The sequence below is a fragment of the Schistocerca serialis genome, chromosome 7 (assembly GCF_023864345.2).
Source record: "Schistocerca serialis cubense isolate TAMUIC-IGC-003099 chromosome 7, iqSchSeri2.2, whole genome shotgun sequence".
Lineage (NCBI taxonomy): Eukaryota > Metazoa > Arthropoda > Insecta > Orthoptera > Acrididae > Schistocerca > Schistocerca serialis.
In genome coordinates, this window is record NC_064644.1 from 541,962,065 (window position 1) to 541,974,189 (window position 12,125).

A 12,125-nucleotide genomic window follows, 5' to 3' on the forward strand; every position below is an offset into this window, starting at 1 on the left:
GTCAGTACGTCTATGCAACGTTATGCCTCCCCACACTACAGTGGTGGACGTATCCTCATGTTTTGAGTGGCGGGAACACTTAATAAAGCCATGAACATGTTACTCGGCAGACACACATCAGGCGAAAAGTAGTTTCGTCCTCTATTTTTGCACACCAGTGTACTTTCACATTGCTTGAGAGGACGCACCTGGTGAGCGCGGCTGTTGCGGTGCTGTCGGCAGGGGCGCACTAGGCCGACGATGGGGAGCGTGCTGCTGGCGCTCGTGCTGGCGGTGATGGGCGGCAGCGGCACGCAGGCCAACCCGGAGGCGAAGCGCCTGTACGACGACCTGCTGTCCAACTACAACCGCCTCATCCGGCCCGTCGGCAACAACTCGGACCGCCTCACCGTCAAGATGGGCCTCCGTCTCTCCCAGCTCATCGACGTGGTACGTAGCCTACATGCCGCGCCTAGCGCCGCGCGCGGCCGCTTCAGCAAGAGCAACTATTTTATAACGGCACACCGTGACGTCACTATAATACCGTGTATAGAGTGCGCAATATGCAGTGGCCGCTAGATATGCAGTCGGCTAGGGGAGGTGGGGAGAGCGGCAGTGGTGGGTGGTTTCTCAGAGCACTGTAGAGGAAATGCCGTTCTACGAGGGTTGCCCTGAAAGTAATGCACCGCATTTTTTTTTATCGGTCGAAAGCTATCGACAAAAGGAAAACGAGGATAATGGAATGTACTCGAATTAAGTCGGGTGATACTGAGGGAATTAGATTAGGAAATGAGACACCTAAAGTAGTAAATGAGTTTTGCTATTTGGGGAGCAAAATAACTGATGATGGTCGAAGTCGAGAGGATATAAAATGTTGACTGGCAATGGCAAGAAAGCGTTTCTGAAGAAGAGAAATTTGTTAACTTCGAGTATTGATTTAAGTGTCAGGAAGTCGTTTCTGAAAGTATTTGTATGGAGCGTAGCCATGTGTGGAAGTGTAACATGGAGGATTAATTGTTTGGACAAGAAGAGAATAGAAGCTTTCGAAATGTGGTGCTACAGAATAATGCTGAAGATTAGATGGATAGATCACATAACTAATGAGGAGGTACTGAATAGAATTGGGGAGAGGTGAAGATTGTGGCACAACTTGACTAGAAGAAGGGATCGTTTGGTAGGACGTGTTCTGAGGCATTAAGGGATCACAGGTTTAGTATTGGAGGGCAGCATGGAGGGTAAAAATCGTAGAGGGAGACCAAGAGATGAATACACTGAGCAGATTCAGAAGGATGTAGGTTGCAGTAGGTACTGGGAGATGAAGAAGCTTCCACAGGATAGAGTAGCATGGAGAGCTGAATCAAACCTGTGTCTGGACTGAAAGCAACAACAGCAACAATGGTCGAAAGCAATTCTACGATTGCGAAACGTTACGAATGTGTTATTTGAAGTCTCCTGAGTGAGCCCGCCAAAGTGTCCATCATTTCCGACAGATAGCATAGCTGCAGGACAGTTTCCAAATGGCGTTTGTAGGTGATGTACGTTACAAACAACGTGCCGTCATTGAATTTGTCACTGCAGAGAAAGAAACTGTGGCGAATATTCACAAACGCTTGTGCAAAGTCCATGGAGCATCTGCTGTCGGCAGAAGTACAGTTAGTCGCTGGGCACGAAGGGTGAGGTCATGAGAGGGCGGTTCGGTGGAGCTCCACGATTTGCAGCGGTCAGGGAGACCATCCACGGCTGTCACACTGCAGCGAGCTGGTGTCATTCGCGAGGACAGACGCATTCGTAGAAAACATTTTGAGGACGATGAGGAGGTGATTCACGCAGTGGAAGACTGGCTCCGCCACCTGGACAAGGATTCGTACGGACATGGCATACATGCCCTTGTTTCACACCGTAGGAAGGCCACAGAACGGGATGGAAATACTGTGAAAAAATAGGGTGCGTGAATAAGACACCATTCTGTGGTGTGTCTAAATCTCATTCTGTTTAATAAAGAATTGTTGAAGAAAAAACATGCGATGCATTACTTTCTGGGCAACCCTCGTAAACTGAAGCCTACACTCATATTTTTGGGAAATATTTAGCGGGGCCCCTTCACGCCCACACTTGCATCGTGACCATTCAAAAAGACATGCCACCTATTCTTTGATTAGTATCTAAAAATAATTCCGCCGAAAATGCAGCGACTTATTTTTGCCTGGCTTGTTGACCATTTGTAACTTTTGGAGAAAAGTCACGAGTGGTGGATTTCCAGTAAAACCAACACATTTCTCTTGTAGCCATGTTAAAATTTGCTTCTTTTGCCAAAACTCAGAGGAGTTTACACAGTTTCACCTCACTAGCATGTTGTGCAGACGCAATTGCGAGAGAGTTCTGAAGCAGTGATTTACTAAGTTTATTAAGTGATGAACTGAGGAAAAGTAATGTCAGCATCTTATGAGAAAAGCAGATTCTCGGTAAAAAATAAACGTCTAATGACTTCACTTATGTTGTTCCAAAACCCATAGTATTTTTAGTTTCACCAGCTGTCGATGGTCCGTAAAAATTGCATTCTTTCATCGCGAAAGTCTATAGTTAGTGGAAAAATACGCTAAATAATGATGTTTCGCGTAATAACCATATGGCAAAATACTCTCCACTTTGCGTGCTATCATTTGCCAGAATTTCATTTCGATATCTCAAACTGATTGTGGAATATGGGGAATGTTATGCATTTTTCAGTCTGTTTTATCACTGGCGTGGTGCGATCGCAAATTAGTGCGCAACGTCAGATCAGTTTTGTGGAGGTTGCTAACAGAAATCTCCAACCAATTCTAAAGAATAATTCAATGTGTTAGCTTAATTTGAGAATCAGCAACATATTACGTAATATGCACCAGACGCTAAATCATAGCGACCCCTATTTTTCACTGAGCGAGGTGGCGCAGTGGTTAGCACACTGGACTCGCATTCGGGAGGACGACGGTTCAATCCCGTCTCCGGCCATCCTGATTTAGGTTTTCCGTGATTTCCCTATATCGTTTCAGGCAAATGCCGGGATGGTTCCTTTGAAAGGGCACGGCCGATTTCCTTCCCAATCCTTCCCTAACCCGAGCTTGCGCTCCGTATCTAATGACCTCGTTGTCGACGGGACGTTAAACACTAACCACCACCACCACCACCTATTTTTCACTGTAAACTTTTTCGAATTTCCTGCGGTTTCTTACTTCCACGTAAGTACTACAGTAACTATCACCATTAACGAAATGATAGGCCCATCAAACTGAACCTGGCATATAAAGCTGCAAGTAAAGCAAAAACTATTTTTTTTTACTGAATAGTTTGTGTAAAATCGTTTGAGAAAGATTGCAAAGCGTGCGCCTCGATTCTGACATTGCCGACTGGCCGCAAGGCGGCAAACGCGTGTAGGCTTCGCTTCTGAACAAAGTAATGAACTCGCCCAGTGCTTCGGACGAAAAGTGGTCACTGCGCGTCGGCCACCAGATCCTGTGAGACCTTTAACACTGCCTCTAAGTTCTGAAAATGGCCTTGAGACCGCGAGCGACATAGTCCAAAAGTTTGTTCAGTTATACCACATCCAGCTGAAGCCACCTACTGACGGTTACATCACGTAGAGCTACCACTTCGTTACGACTCATCCACTGTTCCAAATAGTTCCAGACATCAGAAGTGCATTAAGATCGGGTGGTTTATCAAGCTTGCCGAGGTACGATAGACTGCCTGAGTGCTTGTCAGACCTTTAACGGACTGGATGGTTATAACTGAACTGGCGGTGCTCCAAGGACTGCAGTGTGGGCTATATACATCGTAATATGCTGAAACATCATAGGTATGTTCATTAATAGATGCGCTGGTCGAGCATGCTGAAGAAGTAATAGCTCCACTATCTGTCACCAGGTGAAGATATGGCACTGCACGCAGTCAGAATGAGATGTGCATACAGAAAAAGGAGATGAACGATGAAACACATGGTAACGATGGTTCTTTCTCGTTTATTAGGTTATGGTCACAAGTTACAACATGTGTCAAAATGGTTTCCCAACTCAGCAACAGGCTCCATTTGTAGCAAGACATAGTCAACGGTAAACCGCAGTACATCCGGTGTAATGAGGCTAATATGTCGTCGTGTGCTATCCCTCACACCAGGAAGAGCCCACATAGATCCCTGACATACACTGTCTTTCAGATATGCCCAGAACCAGTAAAGACATGGATTTACGTCGGGGGTATGGAAGGTCACAAATCTTGAAACTGTCTAGAAATGATGCGGCCGTTACTGAAGATCTCTCGAAGCAAATCTTTCACCTAACTACCGACGTCTGGTGTCGCCCCACTTTGCATGAAAATAATGGCGTGGACACACTTGTTTTCTGGCAAATTTGGAATTATTTGTTGCCCAAGGGGGTCCTTAAAACGTAATGATGTTACTGTATACCTAGAAAGCCCGCCAAGTGTCATCTCTTCGAAGAAAAACCGATAGAGAATCAAGAAGCTTGTGAAAACACAACACGCGGTCACATAATCTGAGTGAAGTGGATGTTCCTGCGAAAATTAGTGGTGCAGCAAAAAGCCAAACGTGACATTTCTGTGCATTCACTGCACCGTACATGGTAACATCTGCCTCGTCCGTCCCAAGAAGCCGGCCGCGGTGGTCCCGCGGTTCTAGGCGCTCAGTCCGGAACCGCGCGACTGCTACGGTCGCAGGTTCGAATCCTGCCTCGGGCATGGATGTGTGTGATGTCCTTAGGTTAGTTAGGTTTAAATAGTTCTAAGTTCTAGGAGACTGATGACCTTAGCTGTTAAGTCCCACAGTGCTCAGAGCCATTTGAATCATTTCGTCCCAAGAATAATCCCCTGCCACATTCCACCCAATTTCCTGCGTGCCACAAAACGAAGAGCAATGTCACGTCCTCGCAGGCTATCTTCGGACTTCATTTGGTACACATTCTGAATCTTTTTTGGGTACCACTGTAAAATGCACTGCAAAATCTTTTGAACTCTTGTCCGTGAGAGATACAATTTCTGTGACATAGATATTTAAGATGATTCTCATTTATTTTTCCGTCTCAGTTGCAAACTTTTTTTAATTCGATTACATGTTTTGATCCCTCTGTATTATCTTCGGATCGAATTAACTGCATCAGCAACCCGTCTTGTGTGCTCAGAATAAAATGTACTCCGATATGTTGTTCCGAGTAGACACGGCGGGTTGCTGATGCTGTTACGGAGATCTGAAGATGTTGCAGAGTAATCGAAACATGTAATCGAATTAAAAAGTGTGCAGCTGAGATGGAACAATAAACGAAAATATCTTAAATATCTACTCGTATACAGTTGCTGAATTCTCTCAAGACGATTATGTCGTCTATAGTTCGGTGACACAGCTCGAGCACTGGCTGCAGAATTTGAGGCACGTACAGCACTCTCGGCTATAGATACAACTTGATCAACAACTGCCATTGGGACTGAGCTGTCTCTCACTCTCCATGCCTCACGACCTTATTCACCTATTTCTGCAAATTTATCGATAATATTCTTTAGCCTATTTACTGACATGGGACCCCTTCACGACCGTTTCTGTCGGCGATTTTTCCTCTATGCGGCGCTGCTACTGCTGATAAACAACTTTACGAGCAGTGCGCGGTCTTTCTTCTTTCATCTCAATAGCCATAGCTTTTCATACGGAAAACTTCACCCTCCTTAACCCTTTACACCAAAAACCGCTTCACAAAAGAAATCAGCTCATGTCGCCAAGTGACAAACAGCATACTGACGTCAAAACAGGGAACAATTCATACTTTGACTGTTTACAGTACCATATTTTCACCTGGTGGCAGAAGCTGAAACTGTTATTATTTGCCGGCCTTGGTGACCGAGCGGTTCTAGGCGCTACAGTCCGGAACCGCGTGACCCCTACGGTCGCAGGTTCGAATCCTGCGTCGGGCATGAATGTGTGTGAAGTCCTTAGGTTAGTTAGGTTTAAGTAGTTCTAAGTTCTAGGGGACTGATGACATCACAAGTTAAGTCCCATACTGCTCAGAGCCATTTTTTGTTATTATTTCAGCATACTCCGTGAGCGCACTGATTAGTGAATATATCGACGATGTTTCAGCGTCCTGTAATGTATACAACCCGCATTGCAGCTCTCGAATCACTTTATGTTTAATTATAACCACCCAGCACCTCTACAGTCATCTAAACATGATTATTATCGTCGTTCAAAATGGGACTGACGACAGCATAATCATCCGAAAGATGTAGAAGAAAGGGCAATACTTGATCACTGCCAATGTTTAAACAAACATTATTGTTCATGTTCGCAGTAATGGAATCTGTAAGCCCAAGTCGTGGTATGTGGAACAACCTAAAAACATCACAGTCCTAATTAAACGCGTCTTTGCGGCGTCAATCGATACTTTGCCTCATGTGCATCATTTGCAAATATGCAAAAACGCGTTCAGACGGACTGCACTCCATTCCACCAGTCACCTCCTGTCCACTTACCTAGTAGCTTCGCCCACCGAAGACGCGCAGCGTTATCTTCCGTGTTGAGCAATGGCCTTTTACGAGGTACCCGATTTTAAATGTCCACTGCATGTGGTTCCGTTTGATGTGTTCGCCCGGAAACTGTTTGAGATGGACCTGCATTCGTTGGAATTACCAATTTCTATTGAATTCAAAGCTTGTTTTCGTTGACAACGACCGACACTCATTCATGGTGCCTGTCGGTTATGCTGTTTTTACGATCACTGTTGTTGCGCCATGTTACGTGGATCCGAGTGGTTCACCGTTCCTTGTAAAGGCGTCTGACATTCGACGTTGATACGCCAATAGATCTGGCAACTTTACTCTTTGTTGTGGTAATGGGTACTCCAAACACGATAGCTCCCTTCAGCCATCCTGTCAAATGTCCGTGTTCAGCCATCTTACTGTGCTGATACAGCGAATTGTCACATACACACAGATTCTGCTGCCCTGACTTACGACATTGGTGGAGGGTCAGACGACCACCTAGAACAATTCTACACCAACTTCAGCCATACAAATGTACCAGCGTCATTTTTAGGGGGCTGAATAATATTTCAACCAGCCACTTACAAGGGCTGCACAGAAATTAATGAACCACATTTCATTTCTCAGCCGAAAATAATGCTACGAATACGAAACGTTACATCTGTATTATTTGAAGTCTGCTGAGTCTGCGTGACAAGTTTCCGTCGCTTCCGACGGATACTGTAGTTACAAAATAATTTCAAAATCGCTTGCCGTCATTGAATTTCTCACTGCACAGAAAGAAACTGTCGGGAATATTCACAAACGCTTGTGCAAAGGCTATGGAGCATCTACTGTCGACAGATGTACAGTTAGTCGCCGGCACGAAGGACGAGGTCATCAGAAGGCGGTTCAGTGGAGGTCCACAATTTGCAGCAGTCGGGAAGACCATCCATGGCTGTCACACCTGATACACTTGTCCTAGCCTCCTAGGACTTACACTTGTTTGGACCACTAAAGGTTTCTATTCGTGGAAGGCACAAGGAGTTAATTCACACAGCACTGGTTCCGCCACCATGAGAAGGATTGGTACTGACAGGGCATACACGTCTTTGTTTTACGCTGGAGGAAGGGCATAGAACGGTATGGAGATTACGTGGAAAAATAGGGTGTGTAACTTCCATATTTTCAGTAAGGAATTGCTGAAGAAAAAAAAGCGGTGCATTACTTTCTGGGCAGTCCTCGTACGTGATATAGACAATGAGCTGGTGGGCAACAGAATTAAGACGTACCTAACTAGACGTGTCTAACCCATCATTCTACCTTGGTGGCGGCCACGATGCTCCATCGTACAACCAACGAAAGTCTTGGGAGCCGTCTCGATCCATAACCGCTCACTACAGCCACCGACCACTCATAAAGTGGAGAAGCATATGCCGTCCTATATGTTATTGATAAGACTGAGGTGAACGTGACGTGGGAAGCTACATAAACCACCTCAAGTCCATGAAATAACTGTCGCAGAAACGGGTGCACATTGTCAGACAATAGGTTGCACTGCTACTCGACTCTTACAGACGATGGAAGACGCATCTCAGGGGTGACCTCACACAGTGTGAACATCGTACACTGGGAGGTGCGGTATCACTCGACAAAATGAACTGACGACGTATTTCGGGGGTGGCTTCACACCATGTACACCTCGTGCCCTGAGTAGTGCCGTGTTACTCGACAAAATGAACGATGCACTTTACAGTATCCCTTCACACAAGACTATTACACAAATCGTGTAAGCCATTACTTTACATAAAAATTGACCGTGTCCGTACTAATTGTGGTGTCATCGCCAGACACCACACTTGCTAGGTGGTAGCTTTAAATCGGCCGCGGTCCATTAGTACATGTCGGACCCGCGTGTCGCCACTTTCAGTGATAGCAGACCGAGCGCCACCACACGGCAGGTCTAGAGAGACGTACTAGGACTCGCCCCAGTTGTACGGACGACTTCGCTAGCGATGCAACACTGACGAAGCCTCGCTCATTTGCAGAGCAGATAGTTAGAATAGCCTTCAGCTTAGTCAATGGCTACGACCTAGCAAGGCGCCATTAGTAACATTGCATGTATCTATGGAGTCTCACTTATATCGTCAATAGCGATGTACCACAAGGATGGATTAAAGTTAAGTATTCCAGAAGCTACGTACTTTTCTTTATAGCATTCGTTACGTATCCTGTTTCAGACCTCACGCCATCCTACTTTAGCTTAGCGCGTGCCTTTCGGCTTCCTCGCATTGTGTCTAGGATGTCTTGCCTAGACACAACACTAATAATGGTTTATGTAGGCATTGGAACTAAAAGTTATCTAACCTTCTCCCAAAACATGGCATAACCAGGGTACAAAACGATGCGGATAGTAAATCGTGTTCGTCGGGCTACACAAACCTGCAATTACGTGTTATAGTGAGGTAAAAATACGGTTGCCAACCACATTCGGACATACTTCTTATTGAGTAGAATGTCAGTTACGAATTAACTAAATATTTTTAGAAGGTTACTGTCAACAGATGTTAAGTAATGTATGAAATGCATATTTGAACAATCGGCTGTTTTAATTTTACACTCAAACATTGCATTAGTCACATGGTGGCTTAAACCATTTTAACCCTTCAGCCGTGAAAATGGCCCAAGACGGAAACCGGTAGATGTTTGGGTGTAAAATAAAAACAGCTGACGGTTCAAATATGCATTACAAACAATACTAATTAACTGTCTGCGTTAACTATTCCATGAGAAAGCGATTAATCCAACTTTCATGTATAACATTGAATATATACTTTAATGTGAGGTTAGAGTTGCAACCTACAAAGAACTACAGTTCGGTAATTTTGGTACAGTAAACAAATGATGCACTAAACGGTAGGATTACACGTTGTATTAGCACAAGTTTCATTTTTTACTACAACATCCTGCTCTTTCGCGACACAAAACAAAAATTTTCGAATTAAACCTGAATTAAATATTGAAAATTTTATTTTAGCTATAAATACCGTGTATTTTATGCAACAGACTAGATGAGAACTATCTACAACAAAAGCGTTCCGTAGGTTACTTGGCCTTTTATATATCCTTACTCAGTTTCTAGATGTTTCATCGCTTGCGCTTTCATGGGGAATTTAGTAAAACACTGAACGCACATGGAAAAAAAAATAAACGATCAAAATGAAGTAACGCACAATAGGTATGCAACAAACCTAACTTAAAGACGACGCGGATACGATCTTAGCAATAGTCTGCTAATGTATGATAGTCTACGGTAGCCTTTGGTAGGTTTACAACTGTATTTGAAACACAGATTAATCAGAAAATCACTACTTACGAAACTATTATGCACCGTTCGGAGCCAACCAACGTCTGCGGCAACCAAGGAAAGCGTTCTCTTGTCCTTCTTTCTTTACATAGATGTCTCATTCACACAAGTACACATAAGTTAAAATACACACGGCCCACTTCACGAACAGTCAAACATTAAAGAAAACGCCTTCATTCTTCATCTTGAATGACTGTTGAATAATACTGCAAAAATTAATTTGCTTTTAAATTTTTTATTGAGTTCTCAAGAAAATCTGATTCTTTTACATTACGCAGCAGGCAAAATTCATAGCTCATTTTTACTAGACTGAAGCTTCCATTTGTTTCTGTAGACAACCTAAATATGTGACAGCCTTTCTTAAGAAAGTAAGACTTTTTTCTTCTTAAAATTATAAAGCTAAAATAATTCTTAGGATTTAGGCCAGGAATCTATCACAAACAGAACGTCTTGGGTCAGTAACATTCTTGAAGCAGACGTTAATTAAACTGTGTGCACAAAAGAACTCATGATAAACATCTGCTCAAGTGATTCACAAAGCTAAAGAGAACATTACATTGTCTCGTGACAACGATGCGAAGGTCTTTGTTGGTGTCGTCGAATACTGTGTAGTTTCAGCGTTAGCGTTTAAATGGCTCATATGTGGCTCTCCCTCAAGTTAACAGATGCGTGGAGCACTGTTTACACATTCCACATGGTTACCATCTAAGCCAACGACCATCTGAGGCATTGATTACAGGGAGCCGTAGAGATTTTGGCGTCGTATATCATGCGATATGTTTTCACAATGAACCCACACTACTGACCGGCCGGCCGGTGTGGCCGTGCGGTTCTAGGCGCTTCAGTCTGGAACCGCGTGACCGCTACGGTCGCAGGTTCGAATCCTGCCTCGGGCATGGATGTGTGTGATGTCCTTAGGTTAGTTAGGTTTAAGTAGTTCTAAGTTCTAGGGGACTGATGACCACCGATGTTAAGTCCCATAGTGCTCAGAGCCATTTGAACCATTTGAACCACGCTACTGACCAGTGGTGTATTCTCTGTCGCCACGCCCTCTACTAGCCTTCCACCATTCCCATTGGCATCTTCTTAATACAGGGTGCCCATTGAGTAAGTACCCGTTTTGCAGAAGACGTACATGTGGATTATTTCTGTTACTGGTACCGTGAAGAGACAGTACAATGTTAACAATTGCCGAAAGAATCACAATTCTGGAACATCGTTTATGTGGCTAAATCTATGCTGAGGTCCAGAGGCTGCTTGAGAGAAGGTATCGGAAGGATGCCTCTACAAGACTTGCCATTTGGAAGCTTGTCAACAAATTCCTGCGTACAGGATCTGTAACTGATGAGAGACACGCTGCGCGACCACCGGTCAGCCCACAATCTGTACAGTCTGTGAGGGAAGCTATCGAAAGGAGTCCAACGGCATCTACCCGCCGGCTGAGTCGTGAACTATCCATGCCGAAATCCAAAGTGTGGAAAGTGCTTCACTACACCCTTAGAAAAAAGTAATATAATATCCAGGTGCTTCACCAGCTAGAGGATGAAGACCTGTTGGAGGCTGTAGCAGAAGGGGACCTGATGAATCATGTTATGTTTAGCGACGAGGGGACATTTCATGTCTGCAGCATCATCAACAAACACAATTGCCGGATCTGGGCAGAGGAGCAAGCCCATGAATGCACTGAGTGCCAAAGGACTCTCCCATCGTCATTGTGTGGCTTGGTCTCATGAAAGATAGGATGAATGGGCCGTTTCTACATCTACATCTACATTGATACTCCGCAAGCCACCCAACGGTGTGTGGCGGAGGGCACTTTACGTGCCACTGTCATTACCTCCCTTTCCTGTTCCAGTCGCGTATGGTTCGCGGGAAGAACGACTGTCTGAAAGCCTCCGTGCGCGCTCTAATCTCTCTAATTTTACATTCGTGATCTCCTCGGGAAGTATAAGTAGGGGGAAGCAATATATTCGATACCTCATCCAGAAACGCACCCTCTCGAAACCTGGCGAGCAAGCTACACCGCGATGCAGAGCGCCTCTCTTGCAGAGTCTGCCACTTGAGTTTATTAAACATCTCTGTAACGCTATCACGGTTACCAAATAACTCAGTGACGAAACGCGCCGCTCTTCTTTGTATCTTCTCTATCTCCTCCGTCAACCCGACCTGGTACGGATCCCACACTGATGAGCAATACTCAAGTATAGGTCGAACGAGTGTTTTGTAAGCCACCTCCTTTGTTGATGGACTACATTTTCTAAGCACTCTCCCAATGAATCTC

General features: G+C 44.7%; 1 protein-coding gene across 1 annotated transcript in view; it reads left to right on the forward strand.

Annotated features, from left to right (window-relative positions):
* Positions 1–264: 264 nt before the first annotated feature.
* Positions 265–12,125, forward strand: part of LOC126412484 (acetylcholine receptor subunit alpha-like 1) — a 429,340-nt gene continuing 417,479 nt past the window's right edge. Inside the window, exon 1 of the mRNA XM_050082104.1 lies at positions 265–429. Coding sequence (XP_049938061.1) covers positions 277–429 — 153 coding nt within the window. The 5' untranslated portion in view covers positions 265–276. The remainder of the gene's footprint in view (positions 430–12,125) is intronic.